The sequence below is a fragment of the Berghia stephanieae genome, chromosome 5, assembly GCF_034508935.2.
Source record: "Berghia stephanieae isolate SIO BIC M18660-M18661 chromosome 5, UCSD_Bste_1.3, whole genome shotgun sequence".
In the NCBI taxonomy this organism is placed as follows: Eukaryota; Metazoa; Mollusca; class Gastropoda; order Nudibranchia; family Aeolidiidae; genus Berghia; species Berghia stephanieae.
In genome coordinates this window covers 45614901-45638028 of record NC_088364.1, presented here as the reverse complement: position 1 = coordinate 45638028, position 23128 = coordinate 45614901, and the positions used below count along the sequence as shown (strand labels likewise).

The following is a 23128-nucleotide window of genomic DNA, read 5'->3' as shown; positions in this document are numbered from 1 at the left end:
TATCATAATTATAATGTACGGCGACCAAGAGGTAAGCGGTGCGCATTCAAATTAATATGAATGAAATGTTTTACCTAAGGACACAATGTCCAAGCTCTGATCTATCATTGTTAAGAATCCTGCACGACCCTGCTTAATTTTAATTACACCACGGTTACATAAAAATGACCATGTCAATAAACCGATAACAGGAGAGTTTGATTTGACTTTCGCCGAGAATGATGTCTAACCAGATTCACCAAGAGAGCAGTAAGAGCAAAGCGACGTTGACGAAGTAATTCCATTGATTAATTTAAATATGAGACATATTAGAGATTTTACTTACATACCATATTTTGTGAGGAGTCAACAAATACCTGGTGACAAAGCCATGGTATAATAAGTTTGTGGGGCTTTGTGATCTTGTAGTAAGGTACCTATTCTGAACCTGTATGTCCTTCGTATGAGTCACGCTCTGGACAGCGCAAAGTTTACCCTTATTTTCACATTGCCAATTTTTAAAAAAATCAATGGTACCTAGCCGGTAAGAGTGGTTTATCTGTATGAAAATAAATGTACCAGCGCTTTACATGTGTGATGTCCAACATGTTAACGGTTGCTTCTGGTTTGGGTGTCATCTTGTTAAGAACTTTGGGTGCGTTTCGCGAATACTGCCGTTTATAAAGCTCGGATTTGGTTGGCGTTTTTAAAACCAGTACATGGCTGACAACTCTGAAAGATCTTGAAAACTTTAGAAATGCCTTACTTAAGAAATAAACACGTTTGAAATGAAAAATGTTTACAGCAAATGTAAAAAAGCATCCGCACATCGCGTGGAGTCACTGCAAGCGAAAAGCATTTGATCATCTAAGCTAGTAATATTTAGAGATTGCCCTAGTGTGAAACCTCAAAGACATATGCCGTTTTATCACATATTATGTGAAAAAAAATTAGTAAAGCATTTTAAAAAATGGTAATATGGATTGAACCGTGGATAGACACTATATTGATACTATATCTATTTGAAAAAGACAAGTTTCTAATAAATGAGGCATTTTTAAATGATTGAGGGAAGAGGACAGTCGAAATCATTCCAAATTTGTTAAACTCATTTGCGCCTGCGCATTAATCTAGTTCCGGGGTCATCATATGAAACACACAATACAAATTCTTGAAAAGAAGAATCCTATATATTATTTTGTATAAAGCCAGTTAACTTGCCGTGTAATTTCTCTTTTCATAATAATAATATATGGATCTACGCGGAAACATACCAAGTCGGGATGAAATATTCAATTATTGAATAACAAAATAAACAGTCAGGCATATTATCTTGCCAAATGAGGCCGTAAGTAGCCGAACATAGACGATTTGTTCTAGTTTTGCCTCTACCAACAAATTAATTGTCATACGTTCTTTAAATGATGATCTATAGCCTCAAAACAGTATTTGTTGGGGGGAATCAAGGTCAAAATTTGATCGCGACTCTCCAAGACACTATATCATTTCTTCTTACAAACATATAGATTAATTAAACCATATCATATTTTTGGCTATATATTGTTTCGATTTGTGTTTGTGTTGAGATAATGAAGTGGTATGTCAATATCTTTGTTTTTGTAAAGCCATCATTTTTATCATGACATCAATATCATCATCATCATCATCATCATCATCATCATCATCATCATCATCATCATCATCATCATCATCATCATCATTACCATCATCGTCGTCGTCGTCATCATCATCATCATCATATCATGATCAAATCATCCATCATCATCATCATCATCATCACATCATCATCATCATCATCATCATCATCATTTTCATCACCACTACCGCCATTATTATTATTATCATTATCGTAATCATTATTATTTTCATTATTCACAACTGGTTCAATGACGTCAACCCCAATAACTCAAATGACATTTATTGACAAGCTCGTTGAAGTCTGAATAAGCTTGTAACAAATGCCTCAAGTGTTAAATCTTATATATATATATAATATATAAAAATATATTATAATATAAACATATAATATACATACATACATTCATACATGAATGCTTGCATACATACAAACATATTATTCACACATAACACACACACACACACACACACACACACATATATATATATATATATATATATATATATATATAGTTTATATATATATATATATATATATATATATATATATTTCAGTCATGTAATGACATTTTTCATGTTGTCATAGCAATCAAAAACACATATTATCAGATAAATGTTTTTTAAATGTGAGCAAAGATTTAACCCCAATCCTTTGATAGCGAACATATCCTTTCATTTTCGTTCTTAAATCAGCATTAAAACACCTAAATGGTGCTTATGATAAAATATACAAGTGCTTCAGTCTTCCACAAAGCCAGCCCTATTTTCTACCTTCCATTTAGTCGCTGATAATTCTCAATAAAGCTGGAATAAATAGCAGTTTTATCAGACTGTGTTAAAATAAAACAATAGTTGTTATTCACAGGAAAGTCAACCATACTCGACATGGCTAGCGCTCTCCTCGTGATGAAATTTAAATCAGAATGTGAACACGACCCGGATATAGAACTAAAGGCCGAATCGGCCTCCGGGGCGATGTTCAAAATGTCATCGTTATTCAGGAAACTGGTTCAAGAATAACAGAAAGGTCGGATAAGTAAGGGAAGCATCCTTGTCATAAATGTGTTGTAACAGTCTGTTTGGGGAGGGGATAGGTGAAGAGCACGACCAGCGAACTCTTCAGATTATCTGGTTTAAAACAACGGGGAGCTGACTGTACATGTCGTAATGAGCCAAGCAGTTTTAATATCGAGACATTAAGCATTATCATTTATTCACTTGGCCAATCAGAAATTTGTTTATTTTTAAAAATCGTCTGTTATGACGTCATAATGACGCCATGGCACTGAGTTGAAACCATAGTCTTCACATGTCAATGTGAGTCCTGCTGTTCTCGCATCGACACCATCAATCATTATCCTGTATTCACTGGACGAATAAGAAAGATCGTTTTGTAAATCGTCAGGTTATGACGTGATAACACGTCTTAAGTGTTCTTATCTCACAGGATGAGAAGAAATTTGATTGGAGAGGGAGGATGGGAGTTGAAAAGCTATCAACACTTGAATCAATCCTAATCGTATTTCCCTATATCATCTTACACACTCCGTGACAAGTACCATTCTCTATCACTACTTCATTCATCGAATATGAGTTCATGTGCTATCACATCAATGTTATATCATGTTGTAAGTAGTATTTGATCCTCTCCTTCATCAATTCTACATCCACACTCGTCTGTTCCTCCCCTTCCTCTTACTTTTTCGTTGACCCTCAAATCAATATTGCTCATCCTTAGCAAACGCAATACTAGTACATTCACGATATGCCTTTAAAAGACAAAATTCGGTATCAAATATATTTTGGCAGAAAATGTGTCCTCCAATCGTCTATATTTAAAAAAATAAATTATCAGGCTTGATACCTTTTGACACACTTGTGTTCAATCGATGTTTGAAGTTAACGAAATGAAGTGAAAAATCTGCATTCTTTCGTGTATGATAGTGTATTAAAACGTCCTCTGTTATTTTAATTTTTATATTAAAAGTGAAGAGACTTCATCATTGAAAGATGTTTTAAAAATTGATCATCATAGATAAGGCGCTCCCATCACCACTAAATCACAGAGACTATTCCATAATATCATATCACGAGGTAGCTCCCATTCCATTCATGCACCAGAACCCTACTTTGACACATTGACTGGCATTATTCACGGTCCTTTAAATCCTCTCCTTCGTGTTCCTTAATGTAAGCTGTCAGAAAACAATTTAAAAGACTATCACCAATCTCTTTACATGAGTGTAAGAAATGCATTTTCTGATGATAGAGTTTTACTGCATGTCCTTCTTTCAGATTGAGCCTTTCCCCCCTTTCCGCTCTCCTATTTAATACATGGCAATTTATTCCCCAAGGATTGGATCTTTCTTAAGAAAGTCAGCAAAAATATTGTAAACTTACAAGTGTCCTTAAGCAAAGTGATCGATGATTGCAATTTTGTAAGCGTTGAAAATTGTGAGAACATTTCATGCTGGAAGCCATTTTGATTGAAGTGATCAATTCTTCGAGCACATTGAAAAGCAATATTATATATAATAGCATCCACATTGCTTGGTCTATATTTCATTCATTGTCACGCGTCAAAGAACCATAATATTATTTTGTCCACTTAAAATGAAACTGGAAATGTTCATATATATATATATATATATATATATATATATATATATAATATATATATATATATATATATATACGTTACGATCTAGCGCTCTATCAATGTACAATCCTCACTTAGAGAGACCCTACTTTAGAACATTGTCTGTATTATAAGTTGACACATTCGTTCCACCGGAATAAAATCACGATACATATGTTTATAGTAATAGAATAATAACGACGGGCACATCAGGTCTCGTTCATTTTCATACAGTTAAAGTCTTTTGTATTTAAAAATGAAGACGCCTTCTCAGATCTCTCTGTCAATACGGATTTTTTATCGTTAGCAAGTTCTGGATTTAATCATTCCTTTGAACCTTTCATCAAAAGGTTATCTACAAATGTCGTGAAAAAACAGCAGGTCGCTGATTTGATGAGTCTCCACGATAATAAAATCTGTACCATATCTCACTTTATCTCAACGATCATAAATGTTTATTGAGTTGGCAAAGCTTTAGACGTTCGTTCATCCAATGCCGAAAAATAGGCCTCCCCATTCTACACCAGCCTTAGCGCGGCAGCTTCTTTCTGGCAATCTCCTTTCCCCCGTGAGATCTTGCTGTATGGATTCTCTTTATTGAAATTTGAGATGACTCTTTTTTTTGTTTCGGGTAGTTATGTATTATTTAGGTTTACACAATTGATTAAAGATTGTCACTGTTTTATAGCTCCATGTACAAATATTGAATTCTTCTTCATTTTAACAGCCATGTTATGTTGAAACAGTTTGTATTCATACACTGTTGATCGTCAATTCCTTGAATCCGTATTGAAAACAGTAAAAGAACACAGCCGCTTTGATTTCAATCTGAGAGTTATAAAAGCATATAATGTCAACAATGGGTTTACCAGCTGGCTGAATATTTGGTGTGTCGATGTGCCGTATGTTAATCAATGTCACATTGCTTGTGTCTCTGTGGTTGTTACTTTGTCTGGGTCTACTACACGGGAGTGTAAGTCTTCGACACAACAGTCATGGTCTTTGTCTCCTTTTCCGTTACTGTAAAGCGTATGTTGGTTCTCTCATAATCCATGCTACGGAGTGAGGACTCGGTGCAACAGAGGAATTTCTTGAAACTTCGTCTAAAATTCTCGGACAGAAAGGCATACAGGATGGGATTGACACAGCTGTTCATGTACGCCAGACTATTACTCCCCAGTAGAAATCCAATGGACACCTCTTTCTTAGGATAAGCTCCAAATTTATCCCAACAGGAGATGATTTGAATAGGTAGCCAACACAAGGCGAAGACGACAACGATGATCACCACCATTCTAGTAACGCGTTTTTTGGCACGGATACTCTCGGCTGATTGGCTGCCGCCCCCAGGAACCACCCCATACAATAGACGCTTTAACATAAGTCCGTACATGAGGACGGTTAGACCTAGAGGTATTACAAATCCAAATAAGAGAAAACAGGCGACAAAGGCTTTTGAATGAGTTTTATTATTGAGGTCCTTTAGGTCGACACATGTTGACCGTGACTCATTCGTCGGTTTCCAGTTGTACTTAAACTCACCATAATTCACGAGAATTGGACTATTGCTTGCCAGAATGATAACCCAGAGGATGGCAATGATAATCCATGTGTTCCGCTCAGAGCGCCAGGTCATGGACCGAATGGCGTGGACAACGGCTAGATACCGATCTAAGGACATTATCACCAATGTGTATACACTGGCGTAAGCGCATACGTACATGGCATAGGTCGAAAGTTTACACCCAATGTCTCCAAACGGCCACACTGGTAGGGCGTATTTTGCTGCAGTGAATGGAACGCAGAATAAAATGAAGAGAAGGTCAGCTACAGCAAGACTGAGAATGAGAATGTTCGTGGTGTTCCTCATGTGCTTGTTGGAGACCACCACAATGATCACTAGGAGATTACCAAACAGACCTAGCACACAGATGAGTCCGAATATCGTTGGGACGATTATCGATATGTATCGTTCGGCATTGCTGGTCCCAGCTACACTTCCGTTAGCCATTTTCATCAATTCTGTTGCAGCAGTTGTTGTGACGCTATTGAAAACGTCGTGCAATGACGTGGCATTGTTACTGTTGTTGTTGATGTGGGCTGGTGATGACAGCAGTGACGTTCTGATGTAGGCATCGGCCATTCCATTGGTTTCTGACAACGTTCCCATCTCGCTGTTGTTATCTTTCAAAACGCTACTCCTCCTATAATCGAACGCTTTGCCTTGGGGTAAAAATAGGAGTTTAGCAGATTTTACTATTTGGATGGGTGAGAGTGTAGGTGAGGGTGGGGTCTGAAGCTGAACTTGTAAAACCTTGATGTGTAACGATGTGACAATGGGAAGTGTAAGCTCCCCAACACCCACGTTTTCAATTTAAGTGAAGCTTTTCATATTTAAAATGTATGAGTGTTTTGCTGGGATTCTTTTTCACCCTCTTTTCCTTTTTTCTCTCTCTCTCTCTCTCTCTCTCTCTCTCTCTCTCTCTCTCTCTCTCTCTCTCTCTCTCTCTATGTGGCTGGTTAGTGGGCTTGTTTACAATTTAGTCTGTTTCAACACGGATTCGTGGATTATGGAGTTGTTGGTGTTTTAGGAGAAAGAAATTCTAGATTCAGTAAAAATAAAATACGACTTGGTTGCAAACATAACAATGATGAAATTCCGGGTTCTCTCTTTTTTTTTAGATACACAGGATTGTATGAGTGAATATCTCAATTTTCTTTTCTAATCGTTTAGAAGGTTTGAATATAGTTGAAGAATTTGAACGACGTAATTACTTAGTTATTTTGATGTCAATCTTATTTCTTTGAAATAACGTAAACCATGGGCACTGTCGACAGAATCGGTAATATAAGTTTTTTATAACACATTAAAAACAAACTACGTTACTGTTTGTGACATATATAACTTTCGTTTCGTTTCTTGATATCATAAAATAAATACAAATGTTTTTTATTGTCTTTACGAAACGTAACCAGTATACACAGACTAATTTGTCACATAACAATTATCAAATATTTGATTATATGATTATCTACCATAGAATGCAAAAAGGATGTTGATTTTCGTAAATTGAAGTTATAATACTACAATCAAATGTAAGTATGAGTTGAAATAAAAGCACGATTTTACTGTCAATCCGAAGAAATCAGAAGAATTCAGCCTTCATTTAATCTAATTTTCAAAGAATTTACGGATTTTCTACACATTTCTTGAATCATTTATACAGAAAGATATTGGAGTTTTTAAAAATTAAATCCTTCTACGAATACTTTCTTCCTGGATAAATGGTATGTTCTTCTCACAATAGTGTACAGAATTTACATAGTAAAGTTTATTTGCGGCCTTTCTCGGTCACGTATTTTTCGTCTTCTCTCAGCTTCCATCAAAATAATACTCACATCCAAACGTATTTGCCGCCTTCATCACATATTACTATAAAAATAATTGATCCAGTCTTTTGTAAAGTAACGACAATGTACGCAATATCATTATTTCAAAACGCCAAAACGTTTGTTCTCTTTTTCCTTTCTTCTTTTGTCCGCAAGTTTGATGGAATATCTATCAGGACAAGGAAAACCAGCGCCGAAATGAATTCTGTCTGGGTGAATGAATAGCGGGAAAACAGTCGATTAGAGATGTATCATCACCAGCACGGAGATGGGGGGAAAAACAGCAACGTTGACTCTTAGAAAACAATTCCACTGGGTGATGCTCGTCCTGATTTATGCGTATTTTTTTGCTCCGTCGGGACATGATCGGTTGTTGGTTGTGCACAAAGAAAGCACGTGTATTACCAGCCCTATTGGGATAGAGTGGCAAGCTGGCCTGTGCTGCTCCATTCGCTTTTTGCAGCGATACACTATTATAGCTTTAAAGTCCATTAGCGGCAAGATTCAGATAGCAACCTTTGCATGAAGTTTTGGTAGTCTCCTCTGATATCGGTTGGTTATGACGAAAGAATGTTGATCTCCTGATTTTAATGTTTATATATTGAGCTGATTCAATTTTCTGGTATTGTTGTACTGTTAATGTATAATATCGATTGTAAAAAAAAAAGATAGAAATGTTGAACCATTCGAACTGTTGAGTGTTTGAATACTTAAATGAAAAAAGTCACTCGGTTTTCTATATTGACAATTTTGAGTTCAAGTAAAATTATCAATGTTGTGGTGTTATAAGACACGAGTACAAGAAAAAGGTTTCCTCTGAGAGATAATTGTAATGATTTTCAGAAAAAATACGTCGTATTTATTAGGTGATCAAAGGCTTGGATGGTCACTGCATCTTAGCTGTAAGGACTTCATGATGCTCTTGGAATCTATCAAACATGAACCCTAACGTCCCAGTTACATGGATGTAAAGAAATTGTCTCGATGCGTCAATTCAATGTTTCAATCTGTCTGATGGGTGTAGCGGGTGTAGCGGTAATAACGGTGATATTGTTGTTATTGCTGTTGTTGATGTAGTTGAAGTTTTAAATCACGTCAATCTGGTAATTTAAAAAAATGATCATTGTTAGATTGCTTCAATTTTCAATTATTCATTGCTGACACGAGGGATATCAAATATAGTAGTAGTAGTATTAGTAGTAGTAGTAGTAGTAGTAGTAGTAGTAGTAGTAGTAGTAGTAGTAGTAGTAGTAGTAGTATAGTAGTAGTAGTAGTAGTAAGTAGTAGTAGTAGTAGTAGTAGTAGTAGTAGTAGTAGTAGTAGTAGTAGTAGTAGTAGTAGTAGTATAGTAGTAGTAGTAGTAGTAGTAGTAGTAGTAGTGTAGTAGTAGTAGTAGTAGTAGTAGTAGTAGTAGTAGTAGTAGTAGTAGTAGTAGTAGTAGTAGTAGTAGTAGTAGTAGTAGTAGTAGTAGTAGTAGTAGTAGTATATATAGTAGTTAGTAGTAGTAGTAGTATATATATATAGATATATGTATAATATAATAATATATATAATATATAATATATAATAATAATAATAATAATATATAATAATAATAATAATAATATATAATAATAATAATAATAATAATAATAAAATAATAATAATAATAATAATAATAATATAATAATAATATATAATAATATAATATAATAATAATAAATAATAATAATATATAATAATAATAATAATAATATAATAATAATAATAATAATAATAAATAATAATAATAATAATAATATATATAATAATAATAATAATAATAATAATAATAATAATAATAATATACTAAAATAATAATAATAATATTAATATAATAAAAATAATAATAATAATAATAATTAATAATAAGTAAATAATATATATATAATATTGATGAATATGATGATATGATGATGAGATGATGATGATGATGATGATGAGATGATGATGATGATGATGATGATCTAGATATGTTGTATTCTCAAGATGACTATTTTTATAACTAAACTATAGTAGACACTGGAAGATACATAGATTAAAGGGGTAAGTACAGGAAACTATAATACGACAGTATGAGACATCTAGGTGACAGGATGAGAAGGAATAGAAGCAGGAGTAAGGGACGTCGTGAAGGAATAGGTCTAGTTTGATGGATGTCGTGGTCTAGGTGGGGTGAGGAACAGGTGTGGTAGGGAACAGGGTGTGGGTGAGGGAACAGGGTGTGGGTGAGGGAACAGGGTTAGGGTGAGGGAACAGGATGTATGGGAGGGAACAGGGATGGTGGGTGAGGGAACAGGGCGTGAGTGAGGGAACAGGGTGTGAGTGAGGGAACAGGGTGTGGGTGAGGGAACAGGGTGTGGGTGGGTGAGGGAACAGGGTGTGAGTGAGGGAACAGGGTGTAGGTGAGGGAACAGGGTGTGGGTGAGGGAATTGGGTGTGTGTGTGAGTGAGGGAACAGGGTGTATGGGAGGGAACAGGGTGTGGGTGAGGGAACAGGGTGTAGGTGAGGGAACAGGGTGTGGGTAAGGGAACAGGGTGTGGGTGAGGGAATTGGGTGTGTGTGAGGGAAAAGGGTTTGGGTAAGGGAACAGGGTGTGGGTGGGTGAGGGAACAGGGTGTAGGTGAGGGAACAGGGTGAGGGTGAGGGAACAGGATGTATGGGAGGGAACAGGGTGAGGGAACAGGGTGTGGGTGAGGGAACAGGGCGTGAGTGAGGGAACAGGGCGTGAGTGAGGGAACAGGGCGTGAGTGAGGGAACAGGGTGTGGGTGAGGGAACAGGGTGTGGGTGGGTGAGGGAACAGGGTGTGGGTGAGGGAATTGGGTGTGTGTGGGTGAGGGAACAGGGTGTGGGTGAGGGAACAGGGTGTAGGTGAGGGAACAGGGTGTGGGTGAGGGATCTGGGTGTGTGTGGGTAAGGGAACAGGGTGTGGGTGGGTGAGGGAACAGGGTGTGGGTGAGGGAATTGGGTGTGTGTGTGGATGAGGGAACAGGGTGTAGGTGAGGGAACAGGGTGTGAGTGAGGGAATTGGGTGTGTGTGGGTGAGGGAAGAGGGTGTCGGTGAGGGAACAGGGTGTAGGTGAGGGAACAGGGTGTGGGTGAGGGAATTGGGTGTGTGTGTGGGTGATGGAACAGGGTGTGAGTGAGGGAACAGGGTGATCTGATAATCTCTGACGCCGGAGACGGAAATGGACGTCAAAGTATGTAGATGAAGAGCAGTTTGTTGTCACACTTGTTTGTCGTGATTTGTCACTTTTCATAAAATTTCAATTAAATAATAATTTTATGAATATATAAATTAATTAATTAACTTTGGATAACTGTTTAAATCTATATTTTATCTATTTCAAAAACTGTTTTTTTTTACTTGTTGCTGTCATTTACCCGTTCTTCCATCGATTAAAATTGTTTTACAGAATATACGTACATTCAGATGATTGTCCAATGGTTGCGTTTCAATTAGACGGTTTTTAAGGAGAGTAAATGATAGCAAAAATGTTTAAAACTCATATGTTCACTTTCTTTCATTTTTATTAAAAGGCTAAGCCAAGTTTTGTTCAGCACATACAATCAGTGCATGAACCGGTGACAGATAAAGTAGGAAGAAAGATAGAAGTAACAAATCAGCCCCAAACATCAGCCTGCTTCGACTGGGGATAGAACATCAGACCTCCTGATTTATTAGGTTCGATCCCAAATCGAGGCAAGCTGATTTTTTGGGATGATTTTTTCTTGTATTTTTTATTCTGCCTTGTCTGGCACTGTTTCACCCACAACTTTTTCAGATTTTTATCTTAGGACAGTAATCTGCTACTTTTATATTAAATCTTATAGCTATAAACAAAATCTACTTTTCCTTAAAATAAAAGATGTATTGAATATCGACGTCCAAAAAGCTTTGTCATATCATTTTTATAATGTGGAACAACCCACGTCCTTAAAGTCCAACAACTGGAACTTGCAAATAAGTTATAATCTAAAAGGCTGGCTTATAGATCCACCTTTTAATTCCACTTTAAAGCGAGCAATTGGATGGATACGAGTAAATCCTTACGTTCAGAAGAGACAGTCAATATAGTATGCAGAGTTTGACTTATAACAAAACTAATAGGAGAATATTCCGAAAATTCCCGACAAAGTTAAAGTATACCAAATAAGATTCGTAGTTCTAATATGAAAAACCAGACCACTAAGATAATTTTATATATTTCATTATATCATATAATTACAAACGCTATCCATAGTTGGCGCGGGCAAAAGTTGGCAGCTCCCTATTGGCCGATTCCGCCTAAGTCCGGCAATGTTTGAAATCGTTTCCAACCCGACCAAATTCTCCTGACATTTGCTCCATTCGGCGCCAACTTAAATTTGGCCCTTATCAATGTTCGATGGAGTAACCCGTACTGGAGATATAAAAAATATTGGGGCTCTGTCAGAACACACGACTGTATCAATCCGTCAACCCACTTTGTTCGGTATCGACTCTGCAGATATAATAGCGTTGATTGGTTGAAGACGAAAGACAATATCTTCTTCGAATAAGATAAAGACAATTAAAATTCCTTGCATTTAGAAAGGGCAATATCAAGAAAGAGGTTTTGTAATAGAAACTTGATAGGGAGAAGAAGAAAAGATCCGCAGTGGACAGGATTTTTTTACGGGTTTTGGGACGTTAGCTGGACATCAACTTTCTGAGACAATGAGAGAGCAGGGAGAATTGGAGAAACACAATCACAATTTAATATGTCTGCGACAGATTCGTCACCACGTGATGATGATGATGATGATGATGATGATGATGATGATGATGATGATGATGATGATGATGATGGTGATGATGGTGGTGGTGGAATATGTCGTGTCGGGTGGAATTTTTATTCTAAAATGGTGTCTCTGAAGTTATGTGGATCGCCCCACACTACTAACAGTCACACTAGTCCAATAGAACCGACTGATCGCATCACAATGAAATGTCTGATTGTCATCAGACTTAGATAGAGCTATAATTGGAACGGTTTGGTTAAAAGTCTATTATCTAAATCGATTTGAATCTCGGTGGAGTCAGGGTGGCCAGTAGTTTGTATAATGTGGCGGGATAATAAAATGGGGAATTTGAGTGTGATTACTACTGTGCGGAAATATCTCTAGTAATGTTAATAATAATGATGATAATAAAAATAATAATGATGATGATCTAATAATGATAATAATAATAATAATAATAATAATAATAATAATAATAATAATAATAATAATAATAATAATGATGATAATTGTAATGACAACGACGACGACGACGACGACGACGACGATGATGATGATGATGATGATGATGATGATGATGATGATGATGATGATGATGATGATGATGATGATGATGATGATGATGATGATGATGATGATGATGATGATAATGACAATAACGACAACGATAAGTTATGGTCATTGCAATATTACTATTTATATTAACAATAAAAATTTGTGGTTGATAGACTGTGGCGGGAAATGACAGTAGATAATTCAATTAGTCAACATTGTGGGATACCCCAATAGGAAGATCAATGAATATTCAGTGCAGTGTTTCCTGTTTCCTGGTCAGGCAATTACGTGCCTTGCCAAAGGTGTCAGATAAAGATTGCGTTGGGCTGTTGACTGTCAAATTCCCTTCCTGATATTCTTCCCCCTTTCAAAGTAATGACATTACGAACTATTTCCCTGTCAATACGTGGTACTTTTACTAAAAGGATAAAACGGCATAGACGAATTGTACAGGAGACTGTCCCGGTTTCAGGTGCGTAGGGTTGCAATTTTTGAAAAAAATTATACCGTAGATAGTTAATGCATATTACTTTGTTTCATTTTTAATTCGAGTTTTTTCCAGAGTACGACATTCAACGGGTTAACTCAATCAACCCTAACACCGACTATATCCGTAGTTTACCCGGGTTACTTTTACCCCATGCCTATTTATTACATTTTTATGAGACAAATTATAGGCGTAGAATCAAAGCTAATATTTTTTGTTTTTGCATTATAATGGTATTTGAATAAACTATCTATGTACATGCTCATTTTTCAATACTTTTTCTTCCAATTTTGAAAAGTAGCAAAATCTCTAGGATTGAGTGAGTTAATGATCTCGGTTCATGCGAAGCATTCAAATGGCAAGTATAGTTTTGTTGTACTCAGAAGAAAAAACAACACATTAACCCGTTAACTGCTGTATTCAACTTGGCGAGAAAACTCGATCTTCAAATATTGACCGGTTCAAATGACTCTCATACTGGCAAAAACTCTCAAACCTTGGAATTTGCGAAGTTTTTGCCAAGATGAGGGTCATTTAAATTGGTCGATATTAGAAGGACTCGCCAAATTGTGTCTTCAATTTGTTACCAAACCAAGTCCATTAACATTTTTGAAAAGAAAAGAAAATTAAAATAGTTTAAATAGAGATGGAATCCTTTATGCTTATTTTATTTAAATTGACCCTTATCACATAAAGGATTTCATCTCTATTTAAACTATTTTAATTTACTTTTCTTTTTAAAAATGTTAATGGATATTTCTTTGCCGTCAATCTAGTTTTTTGGAATGTATTTGTGTTTTCATTGTTTGTTTTGTTTGTTTTTTTTTTTGTTTTTTTTTTTGTTGTTGTTGTTGGCTGATGAAGGGTTTTGAGCCTGAAACGTTCCGTGTTTGTTTTTTGTTTTTTGTTTTGTTTTTTTTTTTTTTTGGTTTTGTTTTTTTGTTTTTGTTTTTTGGAAGCTGTTAGATTTATTTTTGTTTCTTACTTTAACCGTTCACAGATGTTAGCAGTTTAGAGTCACGCCAATACTCCACCAACCACCATCTCCATTAAGCTTTAGCCAAAGCTGTTTCTATAATGGTCCGCATAGATCTATAGTACTCTGACCCCCCTCACACCCCTTCTCGAAAAATAAAAGCTACTTATTTTCAAATTTTGGACCAAAAAAAAGTTTTATTTCAAATATCGATCGAAAACATTGAGCACTAACACGTCAAAATTTAATAGTCAAAACGCCTCAAAACCACCGAGACTTCTTTATATCATTATAGAGTGGGTTATGAGGCTTCATTTTGGCAATAGTGATAAGTGGAGGGTCGTCTTAATCAATTTCCTCACATTTAAAGTAAAAAGTTGCCCGGCCGCAATGTTATAAAAAGTGTTTAGGGAGAGTATAGAGCAGTACAATCTATCGTAGTAAGTATACACAGGGATTTGTTCGATTTTACAGGCTTTTGAGTCTGTCTCAATCAATCAAAGACTTGCCTGGCCAATCTCAACGTTGGGAGACAGGCTTGTCGTGAGTCCGAGGTGATTTAACGACTAAGTTTAGTTCGGTGCATCATCGTCATCATTATCATCGTCATCATCATCGTCATCATCATCATCATCATCATCATCATCATCATCATCATCATCACCATCATCATCGTCATGACCTTTTTGACTGTTATAATAATAATAATGATAATAATAATAATAATAATAATAATAATAATAATAATAATAATAATAATAATAATAATAATAATGATAATTATTATTATTATTATTATTATTATTATTATTATTATTATTATTATTATTTATTATTATTATTATTATTATATTAACAAAAATAATAATAATGATGATAATAATATGATAATAACAACAACAATAATGATAATCATCATAATGATACTACTACTACTACTACTACTACTACTACTACTACTACTACTACTACTAATACTACTACTACAACTACTACTACTACATACTACTACTACTACAAATAGATAATAATAATAATAATAATAATAATAATAATAATAATAATAATAATAATAATAATAATAATAAAAAGGAACATGTAGAACGAGAAATATTGCCTGTTTTTCTACAGAGATGACGCTATTACGGGCCTGCTACTCAATGTACACCTAAGTAATGTTGAGAAAATGTAAGTATTGATCGTTTTCCCTGGACTCAGCTTTGCTCTGGGACTCAAACCCAAGACTAAAAGACCACAGTAATAAGTATCATCCCATAATTATCACATTTGCTCACAAACCTAGCAATGTGACCAATGACCACGAGCATTATATAATGGAAAGTTAATATAGATCATCCCCATTGAACTATCGGAACCCCTACTGACAACCAGCTAGCTGGACTTTATAACATGAATGCATTGCATGAGTGGTGAAACTGATGTTACCATAAAAATATCATGTTCATAATAATATATCAAAATGTGGCCATGATGGCGAGCAATAAGAAATCCATTTATCACTTAGTGTGGCCCACAGATTACCGCAGACCGGGCAACAGTCACTTTTTAATGGCTAATCGTCGCCATCATATCTAAGATGTCAGCAGTTATCAGATGAATCGAGAATAGACACTAGAGACTGACGATATACGGGATTTCCAGAAAACTGGCAGCGTAAAATTATATGAGAAAACAGTAAACATTGGCATTTCGTGGACAGAACAGACACGTTGTTAGCAAAAATTACATAAAAATAAATAAACAAAATGTTGCGAGGGTGTGATGAAAGTGTGAACTTCATGGTCGATCAACTTGGTCATCAATCCATCCAACTATCAATCTATTATACTTCTTCTACTACTGCTACTACTACTACTACTACTACTACTACTACTACTACTACTACTACTACTACTACTACTACTACTACTACTACGACTACTACTACTATTACTACAACTTCTACTATCACTACTTCTATTACTACCATTACTATGACGACGACTACAACGATGAGAGAGAGAGAGAGAGAGAGAGAGAGAGAGAGAGAGAGAGAGAGAGAGCATAGTACACAATATTTGAATAATGACCTAACTACGTGCTGGCATGGTACTGTCATTGTTTGAAATCAACGGGTCCCAAATGTTGAAAGGAATTCCCACGTTCTCCTCAATTTTAATCCATTCCTCCTAATAAAACCATTATGTCATAAAACAGTTACGTGTGAAATGAACAAGCAAGTCCGAACAGCAGGTTCAAAGAGACGAGTCCTACTCATTAATATACGTCGAGTCGATTCATGGCGGTGTAAAATCAAAGAATTGTATGAACCGCTGTCGGTCCAGGGATGGTAAATTTAATTGGACGCATGTCATAAATAATCGGCGTGGAAGGGGCTTAGATAGACAGACAGACAGATAGATAGATAGATAGATAGATAGATAGATAGATAGATAGATAGATAGATAGATAGATAGATAGATAGATAGATAGATAGATAGATAGATAGATAGATAGATAGATAGATAGATGGATAGATAGATCCAAGTAAACAAGTCCCTATCTCTTTTGTTTGATTTCTATTGCTACCATTGTTATTAATATAAACCCAAAAAAAAATTATATTGAGCTTTATATAGCGCAATATCCACTAATGCGCACAATGCGCTTTACAAGAGGTCCCTGGTAAACAGCAACATTTAACACGTAGGACATTTTTTTAAAAATTATTAATATAAACCCGATCAATGGAGCCAAGCCTAAAATGTACAAGTAAAAGTGCAGTTTAATCTGTCTAATTTATTTTATCATCATAAATCTGGCCTTTTTTCTATTTTCCGTCCACAAATCAAGGTTAATTGAGCTCAATCAAAGTCATTAAAATAGAGATTTAATGGCACAGCGTCCCTGGTTGCATGAAAAATAAAATGGCGGCGCTCGACCTCTCACTAGCCACTTTTGATGACGTATTCCCCCTGTTGGCATATCTCGTCTTGTGTTATCTATGGTGTGGCCCGCCGCTTGAACGGCGTTATGTCCGGAAAAAGGGGACAGCGTGGCTCAGCGGTACGGTCTTTGCTTCAACCCATGCCAGTCACATCTCCCTAGCTCAGTTTGCGGCACTGCACTGCGCCTAAGGCCTGGGTTTTACATTCTTCCTTCGAAATGCACCCAAAAGAGAAAAAAAATCCCTATGGGATGAATACAGGGAATTTTATTTCTTATTTTTATTTATAAGGTTTGAGCCTAAAATTTAATTCAAATTCAAAATGGCAAAATTTTAGCTCTTTATAGTTTATTAAATAACATTGATTTCATTTAATAAAGCAAATGGATCTCACTTAAATTACATAATCAAGACTTGAAATTCAGTTTTCTTCCTCTTGTAAATGTCGACATAATACCGTTTAGTGGTCGTGGGTCAAATTATTTACTCGGAGTTATTCGTGTCTAATGACTATCTAAGTACCACAGTGTGCCTTAATGTAGTTTTTAACCTTGTTGTTATAATAGGATACAGTGGGCTATTGGATTCAGTAGTCTGATGTCACGCCGCCCGGCAACGGCGGCCATCTTGGTTCTAAACAAAGAAAATCATTACTTTTTATTCTTCATGCTGGCTAGAACTTTTCATATGCCTTGTGATCAGATGTGTAAAAGTAAAAGCATGATCAAATTTATGTTTTTTTTCCCCTCTGGATACGCTTTTATGCTCGCCGGTGAAATATTTCATACGGGCGTCCGCCATTGTTACGATAGTTTAGAGCCAGTGTTACTAAGTTACCATGCGTCATTAGGAAGGAAGTGACGTTACGACTGTTGAAGAGTATTGATGCCATGCGCTTAGCTAAAAAAAAACTCACAACATTCGGCAGACGTATATGACGTACCAATACGCAAATCTATTTTTAACCTTGAACGTTTATAGATAGTTCGAAGATGACGTCACTCAGGTCTTTGTTACTGTTTTTTGCCAGCCGCGTTTATGAGTAATGCTCACTGAACTGTATTAACCTGACTATAGATAGTATGCAGATGACGTCACTCGGGCCTTTGTTATTGTTTTTGCCATCCGCGTTTGTGAGTTGTTCTCAATAAACTGTATTAACCAGACTATAAAAGTTCATGGTTACACAGAGTTTGTGTGTTGGTCCGTTATACTTCCCGATGGCAATGTTGTGAACTCCTTGGCCAAGCGCATTCTATCTATAAACGTTCTTGGATACACACAGTTTTGTGTGTTGGTCCGTTATACTTCCGGATGGCAATGTTGTGAACTCCTTAACCAAGCGCATTCTATCTATAAACGTTCTTGGATACACACAGTTTTGTGTGTTGGTCCGTTATACTTCCGAATGGCAATGTTATGAGCTTCTTAGCCAAGCACATACTATCTATAGATAGTATGCAGATGACGTCACTCAGGCCATTGTAATTGTTTTTCCATCCGCGTTTGTGAGTTGTTCTCACTAAACTGTATTAACCAGACTATAAAAGTTCATGGTTACACAGAGTTTGTGTGTTGGTCCGTTATACTTTCGGATGGCAATGTTGTGAACTCATTGGCCAAGCCCATTCTATTTATAGTCTGATTAATATAGATAGTATAGAGATGACGTCACTCAGGCCTTTGTCATTGTTTTTGCCATCCGCGTTTGTGAGTTGTTCTCACTAAACTGTATTAACCAGACTATAAACGTTCAAGGTTACACAGAGTTTGTGTGTTGGTCCGTTATACTTCCGGATGGCAATGTTGTGAACTCCTTGGCCAAGCGCATTCTATCTATACGCATAGTGAAAACTGCTCATAACAATGACTGACTAAAAACAATAACAAAGAGAGAAGTGACGTAATCTTCGTTCCTTCGATACCATGACACAATGGTTTCCGCCAATATAATTGACAGTCTGTGGTAGTAACCTATCAGAAAGAAAAGCATAAGTGCAAAATTCTTCATTGTTTTTTATTAGATGTTACCAGGCACGATATAGATAGTATGCACTTGGCTAAGAAGTTCACAACATTGCCATCCGGAAGTATAACTGGCCAACACACAAAACTGTTTGTAACCATGATCGTTTATAGTCTAGTTAATAGAGTTTAGTGAGAATTACTCATAAACGCGGATGGCAAAAAACAATAACAAAGGCCAGAGTGACGTCATCTTCGAACTATCTATTAGAAATCTGGAACGGTACTTATGCTGCAGTAACCAATAAAATGGCCATTCAAAAAAAAAAAAAACAGAGCTCATATTATCCCAGTTTCTGTAGTATTAAATGGACATAAACGGATTTTTGCTATCCTTTGGATAGAACGCTAGCCTACAGTAAAGTACTATCCTCCTGATTAACTAGTTCTTAACGCTGTAATCAATACTGTATGTACAGATGTGTCTCAGCCATGACGTAACTATAGTACTCTAGTCGGAAATGGTCTCAGCACATTTGACTGCATCCGGTACAAATACAGTTTTTTTTGTTGTGTTGTGTGTGTGTGTGTGTGTGTGTATTTGTTTTGTTTGTTTGTTGTTTTTTTGTGGTGAATATAAGGACCTCAATCATTGTCTGGGTCCATGTGGTCTTATATGACACTCGTCTTCGGATCGGAATGTCCTCGCTTCGAGTCCTGGCCTGAGCAGTAAATAGTTGATTCCTTGGAAAAGACTCTTTACTCATAATATTCTCCCACCTTACTCAGGTTTAAAACGAGTATCTGGCCGTTAACAGCGTTGTCTCTCTCGGGGAAAAAATTGTAATATCACTCCTTACAGGTGTCTCATATGTCGTACTACATGGTAAGTATTGTTGTTGGCTTGGGACCAATTGTACAGCACTTTGAGCACGTTTAGTGAATATTGCGCTCTATAAAAGTTCCATTTTTTTTTAGCACGTTAAGTGAATATTGCGCTCTATAAAAGTTCCATTTATTTTCAAGCAAAACAGATATTCAGGTTTTGGGCCATCCCCTCCCCCCCCCCCCCCCCCCCCCCTCCAAAAAAACACACACACACACAAAAAAAAAAAAAACGAAAACAAAACAAAACAAACAAACGAACAAACAAACGCATAATAAAATAACTATGACGTACCTCAAGCTTTGAAAGGAATCAGACTGTTACTATCTATTCCTATGGGGTGGTCAAAGCAAAAGCGTCGTGTAAATAGTCCATGGTTCAATTCTAGGGGCAATGATGGGGAATGACAAGGAAGGAATGGAGATAGGCATGTCGCATGTAAGGAATGGAGATAGGCATGTCGCATGTAAGGAATGGAGATAGGCATGTCGCATGTAAGGAAAGGAGATAGGCATGTCGCATGTAAGGAATGGAGATAGGCATGTCGCATTTTTAGACGAAAGAGCTGAAAACATCACCCGCCAATCCTTAGATTGGAACTCGCGAGAATCCCGAAAGGTTGAACTTCCAAAACAGACAATGGGGTGCTCTGTTTGTTTGTTTGTTTTTGAGGGTTTTACGGCGCTTGCAACACGATAAGGTCATATCACCGCCAGGGAAAAGGAAGAAAATGGGATAATAAAAAGTTCTAGAATTACAATTAAAGCACCCAAGAAAAGGTAAGACAAAGAGGTATTTGTTCAAATAGGAAACGGGTGTAGATTCCAAGAGCACACAAACAAAGTGCTTAGTTTGAGATCACCTAAAAGTCTCATCCAGACACAAGCACAGGTCGTCAAAACTAAGAGGGATACACTCAAATGTTTACAAATCATATATAATGTGTAAACAAAACAATACAATGCATAACAGAGAGAAGATTTACAAGGAAAAAAATGTAACCTCCCAAAACTCTAACTAAACATTTGACTATTTCCATCCTAGCTAGGACAAAACCAAGTAATCTCATTCCAAGACAAAGATAGAAAGCATGTTGGAAAACAGATAGCGGGGGATAGAAGACACGGTAAGTGCCTCCCTGTCCACTATGGGAAATGAGGCGCTCTCTGTCCACGTTAACTGCATGATTGGAGAACTCAGACCACTAAACCTCACATATGTCACAAAAGTAAAGTAATTTTAAGTGTGATTAGTAGCCAAACGGGTGACAGTGATCGTGGAAAATTCTGGCCCCACGTTGTCTCCTTTGGATAGGCTCTTTATACCCTTTACCCCTCTCGACTCGGGTGTGGATGAGTATCTGGTGACAGGGAAGGACGGATATTGTATGAGAATTAGTAATAAAAAAGAATGCCGGACAGGCAACTAGTAGTGTTTTGAAATGAAAATAGTATTGTTCCATAAGGCTTGCCGGGGGGGGGGGGGGGGTAAATGAAACATTATGAGTCGAATGGTTCATCCTTAGAAATGAGCTTTATATGTTCATATTTATAGAAAAAAGCAACACATTTATATGAAGGATCAAGGAACGAAGAGGAACAGGATAAGTAAATTATGAGAGCCTGGATACGTATCAGTGCTCCAATCATAATCCATCCTATCGCTGCCATGTAGGTACGTGTTTTAATTCTATGTTCTCGTGCAATAAACCGATAAGCTACAATTTCTTCGAAAATTAGATTCAGTAACGAATATCATATGACTCTTCATTCATAATTTTATTCAATAAATGTTCAAGTCTGAATACTTAGTTCTACAAGATTTGTAGAATTTCTCCTAAACAATAAAAAAACTGCATTTCCAAACCGTGTAGTCCCGTAGCCATCGTTAACTTATAGCCTGACACTGACCAAAAAATGACGTCAAAATGCCAGTCTTTGGCCACAAAAGAAAACAAATCGTGAGTTGTATTCAATAGTTCAACCAATGGGACCACTTGTTTCCATAATAACTACTAACGACAACTCACTAGGCGGTGCAAAACCAAATAATGACGTCAAAATGCCAGTCTTTTTGGGTTTCAGTGTCAGGCAATATCTTAACGATGGCTACGGTTGTCCACAACTTGTTTTCATTGTATTGAAATATGGGTTATCAGGTTTATGCATGGGGCCACGAAATTTATATTCGCAATACTATCTATAAAACATACCAGGACAGCTGAGCGAGGGAAACTAGTTAGAGAGGTCTAGATATTATAATTCTCTCTACGCTAGATGATCACAAATTATTTGTATTTTAGTTTCTTAAAGATAGATATCAGATTTGTATTAACTTCTTGACTAACTTCCTTGTCAATAACATTTTCAATTAGTTTTTTTTTTACTTTAAAGACTGCAATTTCCGTTTTAAAAGCAGTCAATGATAGGTTTGACTCTTAAGTCAATAGAAACCACGCTTTTATCCTTACTCGAATCCACGACCTTGGAAGGCGATTGTGTTAAAACGATAAAACGTCGGCTCTCCATTATATTCGATAATCGTTAATTATCTGCATCAAGTCATTAAATCACTATTATATTGATTCATATTCCATTTAGCACTTGTTCCTCTCAGACTCAACATCAACACTTGAGATGATAATTTATTTGAATAAGTGGGGGAAAAATAAACATCTCGTGAGATTTAATTTATTTTTCTCTTTTTCATGAAATCCATTGGCATGAGGTTTATGCAAATGGCTTGTATAATGATGTCATCCCAGCCTTTATCATTCCACTCTTCTCCTCCCGGTCATCCCCGTTTCAATTAGATTGAGAAAATTAATGAAGGAGAAATTAAGGAGAAAAATAGGAAGAGTAT

The 23128-nt window shown here is 36.3% G+C and overlaps 1 protein-coding gene across 1 annotated transcript in view; it reads right to left on the bottom strand.

Annotated features, from left to right (window-relative positions):
* Positions 1 to 4405: 4405 nt before the first annotated feature.
* Positions 4406 to 23128, bottom strand: part of LOC144973010 (allatostatin-A receptor-like) — a 39867-nt gene continuing 21144 nt past the window's right edge. The window contains exon 2 of the mRNA XM_078914934.1: positions 4406 to 8766. Within this exon, the coding sequence (XP_078771060.1) occupies positions 5238 to 6446 (1209 nt within the window). The 5' untranslated portion in view covers positions 6447 to 8766 and the 3' untranslated portion in view covers positions 4406 to 5237. The remainder of the gene's footprint in view (positions 8767 to 23128) is intronic.